The sequence below is a fragment of the Mus pahari genome, chromosome 6, assembly GCF_900095145.1.
Source record: "Mus pahari chromosome 6, PAHARI_EIJ_v1.1, whole genome shotgun sequence".
Taxonomy (NCBI): Eukaryota; Metazoa; Chordata; class Mammalia; order Rodentia; family Muridae; genus Mus; species Mus pahari.
In genome coordinates, this window is record NC_034595.1 from 59,063,791 (window position 1) to 59,079,865 (window position 16,075).

General features: G+C 42.3%; 1 protein-coding gene across 1 annotated transcript in view; it reads right to left on the reverse strand.

The window, feature by feature from the left end:
• The window catches only part of Zyg11b (zyg-11 family member B, cell cycle regulator), a 58,218-nt gene that overhangs the window by 29,775 nt on the left and 12,368 nt on the right, over nucleotides 1-16,075 (reverse strand). Inside the window, exons 2-3 of the mRNA XM_021199961.2 lie at nucleotides 8,565-8,730; nucleotides 2,729-3,483 (exon numbers count right to left, since the gene is read on the reverse strand). Coding sequence (XP_021055620.1) covers nucleotides 2,729-3,483; nucleotides 8,565-8,730 — 921 coding nt within the window. The remainder of the gene's footprint in view (nucleotides 1-2,728; nucleotides 3,484-8,564; nucleotides 8,731-16,075) is intronic.

A 16,075-nucleotide genomic window follows, 5' to 3' on the forward strand; every position in this document is an offset into this window, starting at 1 on the left:
CCTGCCTCTGCCTTCCAAGTTCGGAGATTAAAGGTACATGCCATGCCACTATGCCCCACCTAAAATGAATCTTTAAAAAGATATTCCAAAAGAAATGTTTTTACTACCTTTATTTATTGAGGGTATGTGTACCATGGCTCGTATGTGAAGGCTAAAGGGCAATTTGAAGGCGTCTGATGACCTCAGTTCAATTACTGGGACCCACATGATGTAGAAGATAAATACCAGATGACCTCTATACACATGCAGAAGCATGCACATCTCTCCCCAATCAATCCATCAATCAATGTAATCAAAGTCAAGACATTAAAAAGCATACAAAATAAAATACTTTAGCAGAACTAAAGTAAAAGAATAATGGCCTCTCAGACTTTTTGGTAAGATTAGTTATAGAAACAAAATGAAACACAAATTTGCAGGACTATGGCATGGAAGGTTTCAAGAGCAGAAACCTTAAAAAACGAGGGAAATCACAGTAAAAGAAAACAAGCAACAACAGAACAGGGAAGATAAAATGAAACAAGGCAAGTATGCTGTCCTAGAAGCTAAGCACAGTATTCCAAAGAGGAAAGCAATGGCAACTGTAGCCAGTACCACTAGGACGAAGCCTGAGAATTAACATGGGATTAAGCAGATTTCCAGGAATTCTTAGGAGTTCAGAGCCACAGCCTGGTTGATAAAGCGAGCAACAGGAGGGAGGTGGCCAATGAACTAAGAACAGGACTTGGGAAGTGCAAGGCTGAGGAGACTAGTGGTGATAAAAACCACACAGGAGGAATTCTGAAACCAGCTGTGGGGTTGAGACCAAGGAAAAGCCAAACCAAGACCTACTTCAACAGAGGTCAGAGTGCAGTGGGAAGCACACAAGCTTTAGATTCTAACAGTCTGAGGCATAGGGCAGGTACTAAGATGAACTGGCTATGACCCTTAAGAAAACCATTTCTGAGGCTGGAGAGATGGCTCTGCTGTTAAGAGCCCTGACTACTCTTCGAGAGAGGACTTGAGTTCAATCCCCATCACCCACATGACAGCTCACAACTGGAATTCCAGGCCCAAAGGATCTGCTACCCTCTTCAGGCACACAAATGGTATAGACACATCCAAGCAAAACATTTGCACACACAAATCAACTAAAATAAAGAGAACATCTTTTGGGACAGGTTATAGTGGTACACAACTTTAATCCCAACACTCTAGAGGTAAAGGCAGGGTCGCTGTGAATTCTGTGAATTCAAGGTCAGCCTCCCGCATAGGCAGGGTTCCATGCCAGGTAGGACTACACAGTGATAAGACCTAATCGTTAAAAAAGAAAAAGAAAAAAGAAAGAAAGGAAGGAAGGAAGGAGAATTTTTTTTTCTTTTCTTTTTAATGCACTGGTGTTTTGCTTGTAACATCTGTGTGAGGGTGTTGGATCCCCAGGAACTAGGGCTACAGTCAGCTGTGAGCTGTCATGTGGGTGCTGGGAATTGAACCCAAGTCCTCTGGAAGAGCAGACAGTACTCTAAACTGCTGCACCATCTCTCCAGCCCCAACCATTTTCTTAAATTAAGTATGGTGCTCACATCTGTAATCCCAGAAGCTAGGAATCTGAGGCAGGAGGACTATGGAGACACCTAGTACCACAGACACCTGCCCCACATGAATACTGGGAAATTATATTTGCACCCATTACTGTGACTTACAAACCTAAACTCATCATAACACAATACTGAGATAAGCATTTCAGACACCATTCTTACCAACTACCCTGAACTGAATAATTCTAACAAAAGAGACCGGCAGGCTCAGCTCTCATCCTTCAACCCGAGCTCTCTAGTCAGTAGTCAAAGGAATATCAACCTTTATACATATTTGAATTAAAATGTTCTAATGGTCCTTGCTTGCTTGCTTTGAGACAGGTCCTCATTATGTAGACCTGACTCCCTGGCCCTTGAGTATAGCCTAGGCTGGCATCAAACCCTCCTGTCTCAGTCTTCTATGCTGTGACTGTAGAAGCACTCAGTCTTCTATGCTGTGACTGTAGACATGAAGATGCATGCTGGGATCACTTTTTAAAATACACATTACTTACTTATTTACGTGTGTGACTTTGTCTGCATATGTCTGCTCGCTACATGTGTGCCTAGTGCCTGTGAATACAGAAGAAGGCATCAGACCCCCCGGCACTAGTTAGAGATGGTTGTGAGCTGCCATGCAAGTGGACTGGGGTTGAGCCCAGGCCCAGTCCTCTACAAGTACAGCCAACACTCTTAACTGCTGAGCCATCTATCTCCAACCCAAATATTTTAAAATATTACTCCCATCATTACTATTAATATTGTTTGAGGCAGGGTCTCACTATGCAGTCCTGGCCGGCCTTGAACTCACAGAGATCTGCCTGCCTCTGCCTCCAGAGTATTGGGATTAGAGGTGAGTAGCCCATCAAATGAACTCCATCCCCAAGCTCCTCTAGCTCGCCATGTACGCCAGGCTATGTACACACAGGAAGTTACCTTCGTCGACCTCTGTGAGTGCTTGGATTAAAAGCATTCACCATACTTGGTCCCACCGGACTTTTAGTTGGGACTATCACCCTAATGTAAGCCTTTCCACTATGCAGTTATTTCCATACCTTGTATCAGAGTGTTTCAAACAGTACGCATTCACCCTAATGAAGACTTGAGGAACTAGAAAAAAAAAAAAACAAAAAACTGACCAGTCAAACAAAACACAATTTTTAAAATCTAACCTTCAAGTGTCCTTTGCCCGTAAGGAATTCAGAGTACCCAGCATCTGTAGCCAGCAACCCTACAAACTGCATGCTAGGCCGCTGCTGTATAAAGGCTTCGACAGCTTTGTCTGTCACATGCTTTCTCCCTGAAACATCCAGGGAGACAAGATTGGGCAAGATGTCCTTTTGCTCTAACAATCGAAGGGCTATGTCTGACGTGAACTGTTTATCATCCGAGATGTCAAGATGGTTCAGATGTTTTAGCTCCCGAACAACATCCAGGATCTGGGTAGTAGTCATTTTTAAACATTTCAGGTGGTGCATGGTGAGAGACTTGAGTCTGTCTTTGCAGGCCAGCAGGGCGGTGATATCTGTGATTGAGGTGTTAGAGATATCCAGGCTCTCCAGTCTAGGCAGCGAAGCAACTTCAGCCAGATCTTCATTGTAAAAGAGCACATTAGTGATGCTCAGAGCTCGCAGACCAGAAAGCCGGCTGAAGCACCGCTCATATGGATCCTCGAGGGACAGAGTTAATGAGTTTAATACTAAGCACTGAAGATTCTGCTGGATCCACTTGTTACTGCCAAGGCCACTTATGATGTCTGTGATAGTGATGTCAGCATTCACACCCGTGGCGTCAAGTTCTACTAGCTTGTGGTGGCAAAAGGCTTTCCGGAAAGCAACAGCGGAAATCTTTGCTTTGCGAATGCAAGCTCGCTTTAGGCGCATCTGGTTACCTCTGAAAATTCCCACAGTTCCATCATTCAGGAGACCTGGGGAAGAATAAGCAGCATTTTAACTTCAAAATCACAGACAAAGAAGAGCAAAAATTTCACCACACTAACATAATTCCATGCAGCTGTATTTTACTTACTTGATTCAATTTGGTGAGATGAAGATATTATTGTCTAAACTAAGACCCAAAAGAGAACTTTCCAAGATTATGGAGCAAGTAACAGCAGAATGAGAATGGAACAGACACTGCGGAGATTCACCTATTAGATACCTAGGCAGCGATACTTCCCAGCGCTTCCTTACTATCAGGACCACGTGTCAGTTAGCACTAAGAGGCTGTAGGCTTAGGCACCCGAGAGCCAACTGTGATTCTCCATGCTCTCTTCTCCTTCCGTGACAAAGGAGAAGGCTTCAAGCTCTAGAGATGTGGTATTATAAGGGCTGGTCTCCATCAATCTGGATACCAAAGTGACTGTGGAAGACAATCTTCAACAGACTTTGCACACTTTATGCATGAATGAGGTTTAAATTTTACACTAATATATTAATACCAATATATTTCTAATTTAAGTTTATAATACATTATTACATATATAAACATATTTAGACACACAATATATAGTTAGTAGATATGATAGCTAGAATTCATTATTAAGCCACTAGCTACACACCTTTAATGAATCCCAGCACCCAGAAGACAAAGACAGGCAGATCTCTGTGAGCTCAAGGCCAGTCTTATCTACATAGCCAGCTCCAGGACAGCCAGAACCCTGTCTCGGCAAATAAACAACAAACAGCCCACTAGCCAGATCTGAAGCCATTTTATTTCGGTTTAGTTTTTTTGTTTGTTTATTTTGTTCTGTTTTGTTTTGTTTTATAGAAAGGGTTTCCCTGTGTGCCCTAGCTGTCCTGGATCTTGCTTTGTAGACCAGGCTGGCCTCAAACCACGCCTGGCTTTAGTTTTAAAATTTGTCTTTATGTGTGTGCACATGTGCGCTCATGGTATGGTATGGAGGTCAGAGGTCGCCTCTGTGGAGTTAGTTCTTTCCTCCCACCACGTGGATCCCTAGAATGAACTCAGGTCTTAGGCTTGGCAGTAAGCCTATTTACCCAGTAAGCTACACTACCAGCCTCTGGTGCTTTTTGTCTGTTTTTAAGACACGGTCTCACTTTATATCTCCGATGGGCCTCAGACTTGTACCAGCACTTGAAACCTTACTGAAATGGTTTAGCATCTAGGCATAAGGAGTACTCACTGTAATCCCAGCACTAAAGAGACTGAGACAAAAAGATCACGGTGAGTTCACTACATAGTTAAACCCTGTCTGTCTGTCTGTCTGTCTGCCTGCCTCCCTGCACACCTACTCACACACACACACACACACACACACACACAAGAATAGAGTTTTTTTTTCTTTAAAAAGAGGAAAAAAACAAGCAAACAAAAAAATCACCAGGCAGTTATAGATCTTCTGTGTAGGACAAATGCAAATAAAATGAACAAGGTCCTGAGTTCAATTCCAAGCAGCCACATGGTGGCTCACAACCATCTGCAATGTGATCTGATGCCCTCTTCTGGTGTGTCTGAAAACAGCTACAGTGTACTCACATACGTAAAATAAATATTTTTTTTTAAAGATTTATTTATTTATTATATGTAAGTACACTGTAGTTGTCTTCAGACATTCCAGAAGAGGGCATCAGATCTTGTTATGGATGGTTGTGAGCCACCATGTGGTTGCTGGGATTTGAACTCCGGACCTTCGGAAAAGCAGTCGGGTGCTCTTACCCACTGAGCCATCTCACCAGCCCAAAATAAATATTTTTTAAAAAGTCGCTCAGACATGACCTGTTAGACAACAGCCTTGCAAGTTTATGGAATTTTGGAGTCATGTCTCAAAAAATATTACACACCAAACAACACCTAAGGAAGAAATCACAGCCAGACCTATAAAATGTCCTTTAAGACCAGTCTGCGGCATAAGCATTTTGGTCAAGATAAATAAATATTATGAAGTTAAAGGAGGGATTTTTACTGTCATCTCAGCTAGTCCATACTAATGATGCCATTCAAGCTGGCAGATGGCCAATATCAAATCAGAACTAACACATGGGGCGGGGGGGGGGGGGGTGTTGTCCTGGGAGCTGTAGCTAAGTGGTAGAGCACTTACCCAGCATGTTCACAGCTTAAGTACCACTAGACATTTAAAAGTCTTCATGAAACTTATGGGGAAGAAAAACTGAGTGAAACAAGCAGAGGGAATAGCTTAGCTGTGTGGGTACTGAGTATTGTCTCTAAGTCTTCTGCAAGAACAAGTGCAGTAACAGTCCTTCTTAACAATGCACCTTGCAACCTGCTGGCACACTGAGACCCTACCCTTGCATGCACTCACTGCATATATACCTGCTTTACCAATGAAAACAAGTTACTCATTTTAACAATCTCCTAGCAACGCCATGTTTCTATTCAAACATATTCTATGTCAAACAGTATCGGGACCAATCCTACCTGAACAGGTTGCAGGGTACATGAGCATCAGGACAAACTGTGAGATCTGAGTTCTTTTACATTTGTTTTTTGTTTTTTGAGACAGGGTTCTCAGTAAACCACTCTGGATGTCTGGAACTCACTCTGCAGACCAGGCTAATCCACCTGCCTCTGCCTCCCAAGTCCCGAGCTTAAAGCGGCTAGGTACTCTTACAGCTCTTTTAGAAAGAATACCCTACTTACTATCTTATGTTTATGCATAACTGGGTATACATATGATTAAAAACAGTTGCATCATGGTGAAGGACAAGTGTAATAAAGAAAAGGTTGTAATACCCAAGCCTGTCGTCCAAAACAAAGACCAACCCTCAGTAACATCACCTGTAACCAGTTCCTCCTTCACCAGCCTCCATAAAGTAAAACCCCAGGTCGTGACTGATGCCCTTGGGTACTCTCCCAGTCAGGTGGTCCCCTGCCTCTCTCAGCAGTGTATCCAAAACCTAAACTTTTGTTTTGTTCTAAATGAATCTTACGCTTTACTATTTGTGCATGCATCTTTTCCAAGTTATATGAACAAAGTGCCACAAACTGGCCAGGCTAGAGAGATGCCTCAGTGGGTTAAGAGCACTTGCTCTTGCAGAAGACTTAGAGTCAATACCCAGTATACACACTGTAGAGCACAGTCATCTATAGCTGCAGTTCTAGGGAAGCCAACATCCTCTTCTGGCCTCTGCGGGAACCAGACACGCACATGATGAGCAACAACATAAAAACTGGCACACACCTTTAATGCCAGCACTTGGGAGGCAGAGATACATGGATCTCTGGTCAATTGTAAGTTTTAGGACAGCCAGAGCTACACAGAGAAACCCTGACTCAAAAAAAACAAAACCAAACCAAACAAAAACCAACAGCAGCAGCAGCAGCAGCAGCAACAGAAAAAGAAACTAATACCTAACTGCATACTTTTTGAGCTAGGTTTTCATGTACTATAGACTGAATTCAAATTCACTCCATTGCTAAGATGACCTTGAACTCCTGATTCTCTTGTCCAGCCTCCCAAGTGTTGGTATTCTAGGTATGTGCCAATACTCCTATTCATTCATTCATTTATTTACTTATTTATTTAGGAGTATGTATGTATGCATGCCACACTGCACATGTGGAGGTCAGACTACAACTTCTGAAGTCAAGTTTTTCCTTTTACTGTGTGGATTCTCTTGTCTTTATCCCTTGACACACCTGGCTTTTCACATGACACTGGGCCCCTAAGTCCTTATGCTTATGTTGCAAGTCCTTTACCCACTGAGCCATTTCCAGCATCCCAACAGTATTTGTCATGTATATCACAGTAAAACTTAAGTCCTACCCAGCCTAAATGCAGGGACATCAAATGTAGGTATAAGAAGGCACAGTGGGGAAGGCATGTGTTCATAGAAACAGATATGCAAATAGCTGGGACTCTACCACTTACTAGCACTGTAATCGTCAGTTCGAACACTTGTATATAAACACGGATAATTATAATTCCCAATGTCTTAGTTACTGTCTATTGTTGTTAAGAGACACCATGACCAAGAGAACTTATAAAGTGAAGCATTGAATCATGGCTGCTAGTGTCGGACGGTGAGTCCATGACCACCCTGGTGGTAATGTGGTAGCAGGCGGCAGGCATGGCACTGAAGAGTAGACTGAGAGATTACATCTGATCTATAGGCACCAGGCAGAAGGAGCTAGAGCTGGCTGCCATGGCACAAGGTTTTGAAACCTCAAAGCCCGCCCAGCCCAAGTGACACCTCCTACTCTTTCCTGAAGACCTTCCTTAACTGGGGACCAAAACTCAAACCTACGAGCCTCTGGGGCCATTCTCCTTCAAACCACCACACCTAACTGCTCATTCCACCTCCTAACTGTGAGCAAATCCTATTCCTTACTTGTCAGAGTTTTTAAACCCTAAAGAAAGACAGGTATTTTACTACAGTTTAATTTTAAATAGAAACAACAAAAATCTCAATTAAAGAACTATAATTTCACAGATAATACTTTTCCAATGTATTTTCAAGATGTAGCTTAGTTGGTAAAGTACCTGCCTACCATAAACAAAGCCCTGGGTTAATTCCCAACATTGCACAAAACAGTATGAACAATAATACCAGCAACTTAGAATTATGTAGATGCAACAGGATCAGGAGTTCAAGGTCACCTTCATTGTCACACAGAGTTTGATGCTACGTGAAAATTACCTATAATATCTCATTTTAAAAGTTCAAAGGAACCTGGCACCTTCTGATCTCCAGGGGCACCAGAGACACACAAGGTGCACATACATACATGCAGGCAAAACACTTGTCCACATAATATAAATAAATCTAAATATGTATGTGTGTCTTTTAGAGAATTGGTTCTCAAATCAAAAAAGAAAGATAAAGTTTTGCCTAAACTGGAATGAAAAAAAAAATCATTAAGTCTGAAGCAAAACAAGTAAAAATACCTGATTTCCTTTTCTTAGAACCAGATTCTTCTGACTTTTTCGACCATTTCTAAGAAAATAACTAACTAAGCTCCTGCAGTACTGTAAGCCCAGTGCTAACTAACAGCACACACTGAACTCTCCCACCTCTTTTCATTTACCGTGGAATGCTATAGTCTGAAGAAGCCGGTCAGCCACCTCCTGTGGGAATACCCCAGGCTCCTGCAGACACAGGGTTCCATCTTGTCGCGCTGAGCAGAACTTCTCAAGGTTGGTGGTCAGGAAACTCAAGCAGATGTCAAGCAAGGAATAGGGAGAGGCTTCCTCCTTGGAGTGCAGGAAGAAACATAAAGGGAACACACACACAAAATGAATTAGTTCCCAGAGCCACTTACTTACTTACTCATTAACTATCTGCTGCCCAGAGACAGACAGCGACTACAGTGATCTCAGAGAGCACCTGCTCTGTCTTTAGAGGACTAAGTTAAAGGTGAGCTTCACTAGGTGCAGGCACAAAGACAAAAATCTTAAACCATCGACTTTTACATCTGATTCCTTCTCTGCTGGCTAGTCTTAGATCAACCTAACACACAAACTAGAGTTAGTTGAAAGCACAGAACCTTAGTTGGGAAAATATCTATGTAAGATCCAGATGTAAGACATTTTCTTAATCAGTGACTTATGCAAGAGGGCCCAGAGCATTGTGGGTAGTGCCATGCCTGGGCTGGTGGTCCTGGGTTCTAAGGAACAAGGCTGAGCAAGCCATAGGGAGCCCACCAGGAAGCAGCACCCTTCTACATCAGCTCCTGCCTCCAGGTTCCTGCCTTGTCCTGTCCGCCTTCGATGGGGAACTGCAAACTAGAAGTGTAAACCAAAGAAACCCTTTCCTTCCCAATTTGCTTTTTGGTCATGATGTTTCATTGCAGCAACAGAAACCCTAGCTTAGACACCTTCCAAAATGTAATCTTACTTTACTTTCAACTTAATTTCCTACAAAATTCTCACTAAAATCAGATATGATTGAGTTATATATAAAATAATTTGAGTCAAGTACAGTGGTTCACGCCTGTAAGTTCACCACCTGAGAAGCAGAAGCAAGGAAGATCATCAGGGTTCTACAGTGAGCCTGTTTCCAAAAACAAAAGTGTACAAATGGAGCCAATGTGATGTATATGCTTAAATCCCATCAAGCACCAGGCAGTGATGGTGCACTCCTTTAATCATAGCACTCGTGAGGCAGAGGCAAGCAGATTTCAGAATTCAAGGCCAGCCTAGTCTACAGAATGAGTTCCAGGACAGCCAGGACTATACAGAGAAACCCTGTCTCAAAAAAAAAAAAAAAAAAAAAGAAAGAAAGAAAGAAAGAAAGAAAGAAAGAAAGAAAAGAAAAGAAAGAAAGAAAGAAAAATGAAAATCCCATCAAGGGAGGCAAGGGCAAGAAAAGTCTGGAATTCAAGGTCATCCTCAGCTACACAGTCTGAAGCCAGCCTGGACTACACGAGATTCTGTTTCAAACAAACAAAAACAAATTAGGGAAATTAGTACCTGTGTTATATATCATCAAAAACAAAAGTGCATTTATTTAAGTTTTGTTTGTGTGGGGGTTTTGCTTATTTACTTGAGGCAGAGTTTCATGTATCTTAGACTGGCTTTGAACTTCTGATCTTCATACCTCTACAGGCCAGTGCTATCATTCTAGATTTAATAATAATAAATTTAACCAAGTTTATTCTAGTCTGAAAAAATCAGAATAAAGTATAAGGACTTTAGTAACAGAAACAAACTCTTAAAATGTCCCTAATGATAATATTAAAATATAAGTACAGTTACCCATCTGTTAGGTACTTTCTGTTCAATTGTGCCATTTTATAATAATTAACCATTATTTCCTTTACTCCTCACCCTCACTTAAAAAAACTTTTTATAGTATTTATTCTGTATGCATGTAAGTATATTTTGTACTGCCTTGTGTGTATGACATGGTGTGTAGGTAGAAGTCAGAAGACAATTTGCTAGAAACATCAGGTATTAAAAGTAATAAAACTGCTCTAATTCCTCTGGTGACTTCAGAATCTCTAAGTAATGAGGTCTCTGCCTTTGACAAGTGCAAGAAGTACCCTTTAGGGCTGATGTTTAACAAAGTGCATGCAGATCCTTTGGTTCACTTGTTACAAGACCCTGAAGAAGTAAAACTCTATCTTAAAATTGAAGAAGCAGCTTCTCCACAGGTACTGGGGTTGGCTGGTAAGACCAGGGCTATACTAGGCTTGAGCTGCAATCATATCATACTAGGCGATTCAACCAGTTATCCTCACTTCAGCTGTCCCTCTATCTCTGTAGGACAGGAGAACATTAGCACTTAGGATGCTGCTGGCAGGATGAAGGGAGCTGTTTAAATGCCTGATACAAGCCTTCCCCAGAGTAATGAAAACCAAATCTCAGGCACATAAAACAACAGATACACCTGGCAAAGGTGGCGCTCTTTAATCCCAGCACTGGGGAGGCAGAGGCAGGTGGATTGTGTTCAAGGCCAGCCAGGTCTACAGAGCAAATTCCAGGAAAGCCAGGGCCACACAGAGAGCCCATGTCCCAAAAACAAAACAACAAAAGACATCAGGTTCTTACATGTAATTTCTCAGAATAGAATGAATCCATGTTAGAACTTTAAAAATGTGTTTCCTATTATAATTTCACTTGTTGGTGTAAAAATATACTGCCGAAAAGCAACAGAGGCAGGAAAGATTTATTTCATTATACAATTCCAGATCTCAGAACATCACAGGTCAATCAAGTTGTCAGGAGCTTCAAACAACTACTCCACCATCTTCACAAGAGTGGAGAGAAATGAGCGCACCCATGCCGGCCGGCCCAGCTGCCCTCTCTACTCTGTGAAGCTGGGACCCGCCTTCACTCTGCGTCTTCCCCGCCGTCCAAGACAAAACACAGGCCAACCTGATACAATGTCTCGCTGAAATTCTTCCTGGGTAATTTTAGATTGTGTCAAATTGACAACTAAAATTTCACTAGGAGTGCAGGTCCTTTAGAGTTTCTGGCTTTATATATTGGTCTCAACTCTTAATTCTTCTGAGTAGGTTCAAATGTCTTCTACTTGAAAGATCCCTGAGGTTAACAAGTCCATCAAAAGGTAACAGTAGCACTGCTAGTGCCCCTTTCCTGTGCACCTCAAAGATGGTTTGGTTTTTTTTTAAGAAGTACTTTTATAGCTGGGCATGATGACTCATGTCTTTAATTCTGGCACACAGGAAGCAGAGGCAAACAGCTGAATTTAAGGCCAGCCTGGTCTACAGAGCAAGTTCCAGTATAGCCAAGGCTACTCAGAGAAGCCCTGTCTTAGAAAGCATACACCAATCTTTACATTTTATTTAATTACTGTGTATGGTGCATATGCCAAAGTGCACACACAGAGGTCAGAACTTTGAGTCTTAGTCACTGTCCTTCTGCAGTAAAGAGACAACACGGGGCTGGAGAGAAGGCTCAGCAGTTAAGAGCACTGGCTGTTCTTCCAGAGGTCCTGAGTTCAATTCCCAGCAACCACATGGTGGCTCACAACCATCTGTATTGGGATTCAATGCTCTCTTCTGGTATGTCTGAAGACAGCTACAGTGTACTCATATACATAAAATAAATAAATCGAGAGAGAGAGAGAGAGAGAGAGAGAGAGAGAGAGAGAATGTCCAAGGCAAGTCTTATAAAAGAAATCACTTAATTGGGGGCTTGCTTACAGTTTCAGAGGTTAGTCCATTATCATCATGATGGGAAACATGGGGACATGAAGGACAACTTTATGATAGAAATTATTAATTTGTTATTTTATTTTAGAGACTGATCTCACTATATTAAGACTGGCCTAGGGGCCAGAAAGATGGTTCAGCAGGTAGAGGTACTTGCCACAAAGTCTGATAAGGAGTTTGATTCCTGGAAACCACCTGGTTGGAGGGAGCCGACTCCTGTCACACTGCACTCTGACCTCTGTACTCCCGCTGCCACACTGCATTCTGACCTCTGTACTCCTGCTGGAATGAGGTACTCCTCATTCCAACTGAATAAATAAATGTAAAAAAATAATAATAATAATTTTTTAACTTTTAATTTTTTCAACATTTCCTTTTTTAAATTTGTCTTTATGTGTGTGTTTTGTCTGCATACATGACATGTATGTTTCATGTCCACAGAGACCAGAAGGTGGCACCGGATTCCCTAGATTAGCATTACAGGTTGAGAGCCACCGCGTGGGTACTGGGAACTGAACCTGGTTCCTCTACTGGAGTAAGCTAGTGCTTAACTGCTAAGTCATCTCTCTAGTCCTAAGGTTTCATTTGCCAAGGTTTATTTATTTATTTATTTATTTGGCAGAGACAGACAGACAGACAGACACATCAGAAGAGTTCATCAGACTCCTGCAGCTGGAGTTCCAGGGTTGTGAGCTGTCTGAGATGTGAGTGCTCTTAACCTCTGACCTTCTTTCTAGCATGCTTACACAGGTGCTCTTGCCTCATTTTTTTTTTTAAATTTTATGAATGTGTCATGTGTTCATGGATACCTGAGGAAGTCAGAAGACTGGGTTTGAGCTAAAATTACAGGCAACTGTCAGCGGCCTGATGTGAGCGCTGGGGTGGATGGCCCTCTAGCCTACTATTCCCTCCAAGACATCTCTTCAACCCACACTTCATTTAATTTAAAAAAAAAAAAAAAAAAAAAAAGGCCTGGGACACTCTATGCAGCTCAGCTGGCCTCACTTTCAATCTTCCTGCTTCAGTTTCTGAGTCCTACAGGGACTATCATTGCATCTGGCTGTGAAATGCAGTTTGTATCAACTGAAGGACTTGGGACTCCTGATGTCTGAATTAAAATGACATTTACAAAACTAAAATGCCTCTTCTGTCATGCAGGCATACATGCAAATAGAGCACTCATATAAATAAATACATACAGACAGACATATACACACACACACACACACATAGAACTAAAATGCCATTTACAAAACTATGTAAATTTTGTAGGCAATAAATTCATTAGAACATAATTCTTCCTGTACCTCAGACTGTGATCTAAAAAATGCAGAAAATACCAGCACCTACCTCACAGGACCTTTGTCAGATTAACTACACTCTAAATGCAGAACTCTTGAAGTAGTGCCAGCACGCCAACCACAGAGTCAATGTTAATGCTTATTATAGAATGTAAGTTCCACCAGAAAAAAAAAAAATGTTCTGTTCACTGATACAGTCATAAGCCTAAAATAACACCTACTACATCATAGCCACAAATGTGTATTAAACAAGCTAACTGTCCAGCACAAATTTACTGTTAGGTGTATGTCAGTCCTGGAAAAAAGAGATGACGTGCCAAGAGGGAAATATTAAATCTCAAGGTTAGGGCTGGACTTAAAGAAAGGACCTAAAGGACAGGCAGGCTTCACCTCAGCACTCATAGACCCACTGTGACTCCCAACCACCACACTTCTCAAGAAAGCGCCTCTTGGGTTCCAGATTTTTGCTTCTCTTGGACTGCCAGGGCTTGCACACACACAGTGTCACCGTGCTACAGGCCTACCCCACTATCATGTTCTACCACGGATTCCACCACCTCAGACTTCCAGAAACGAGCATCCGAGACCAGATGTAATCAAACCTCTCCACTCTGCCCCTTTCTGACATCTTACAAATGAGGAAGGTCAATAAAGCTGTCTTAAGGACACAGATGGCATCATACTCAAGAATACAAACACTGGGGTTGGAGAGATGGTACTAGTCACTCATCCCAGCACCCACAGGCAGCTCGAACCGTAACTCCAGTTCCAGGGGATCCAACCACCACACAACACGCATGCGGGGAAAATACCAGTGCACATTAAAAAACAAAAACAAAAACGTATGAACTACTGGACCAGTGGGGGGATTGCTTGTGGTTTTGTGCTGGGGCTCAAACCCAAGTCTTTTGCTTGCTTGTTTATTTGAGATAGATATCACTATGTACCCCCGGGGGACTTGAACTCAAGAGAGATCCCCCTGCCTCTGCCTCTCTTCAAGTGCTAGAATTAAAGGTGTGCACCACAATACCTGCCCCAACTAACCCAGGGTCTTGTTTCGGCCATGCTACTCAAGTGCTCCATTGCTAAGCTCCATCCTCAGCTGCTTCACTGTACAGGAAATCATTGATTACTATTCATAAACCCCCAGATGCCGAGTTAAAAGCAGGTAAAGCAAGTTTTCTGCACGTATCATTTCAAAACCTAGCCAATAGGCAAGTAGTTGTGTGCTAAAGGGCAAGGAGGTAGAGTTCTATTTTAAAAAGACCAAGGTCTCAAATGGAAATTAAATCTCCTGGCTTCCTTCTTAGCTCATGTAATAAAGCTATTCTAGGAAACAAAAGTTTAGGTCCATGATCACTGAGCGCCGTGAACCATACGGATCAGCATTGTTTCCCTCTTAACTACAGCTTGAGTTTTGAATTTAGTTCACAGTCACAGGTTTAATAACGTAAAACGCAGTTCTGGGCTCAGCGTCTCCTGGCTTTGCTACTTACTAGCTTTGTGGTCCACGGAGAAGCAAACTGGGCATCCTAATCTGAAAGGGTGAGGCTAGACTATCCTGACGATCTTCTAAGACAGTAGTAGAGGGAATCGATGGAATGTGGGTGAAAACTAGTTCTAAAATACTAAAGTATTTACTAAAGTAAGCTAGGCGTGATGGCACACTGGGTACATGAGACAGAAGGACTGCAAATTCAAAGCTACCCTGGGCAACACTGCAGGTTCAAAGCCAGCTAAAGCTACATAGTGAGAGTGACTCTTAAAAAAATAAAAATAAATAAATCAAAGTCTGTCTATATAGTAGCATGATAGGGCACGTTTCTAGTATGAAAAAGGCCGTGGATCCAATTCCTAGCACTGCAATAAAATGAAATGCTACAATACTGGAGCTGAAGGTAGAGCTCAGTGGTGAAAACATTTGTCTAACACTCGCAAGGCCCTGGGTTTGAGCCTCAGCATTACAAACGCCTAAGCAGCTGTCTTAGTCAGGGTTTCTATTCCTGCACAAACAACATGACCAAGAAGCAAGTTGGGGAGGAAAGGGTTTATTCAGCTTACATTTTCACATTGCTGTTCATCACTGAAAGAAGTCAGGACTGAAACTCAAGCAGGTCAGGGAACAGGAGCTGATGCAGAGGCCATGATGGGATGTTCTTTACTGGCTTGCCTCCCCTGCCTTCCTCAGCCTGCTCTTATAGAACCCAAGACTACCAGCCCAGGGATGGCACCACCCACTAGGTGCCCTTCCCCCTGATCACTAATTGAGAAAATGCTTTACAGCTGTATCTCATGGAGGCATTTCCCCAACTGAAGCTCCTTTCTCTGTGATAACTCCAGCTGTGTCAAGTTGACACAAAACTAGCCAGTACAGCAACCAACCAAGACACTCACATCATTAGCAAACTCGAGCACCAGGGAAATGAGGGTCCTTCCTATGAAAGTTGGTTAATACACTCCTCAGAACTAAGAAGTCAATTTACACGAAATGTCAGCTCTTTTACAGTACTTACCTTTAATTTACTAACACTTACTACCCTTTAAGAAACAAGAGAGTCAGACTGGAGAGACAGCTCAGTGGTTAAGAGCACTGTCTGCTCTTCCTGAGGTCCTGAGTTC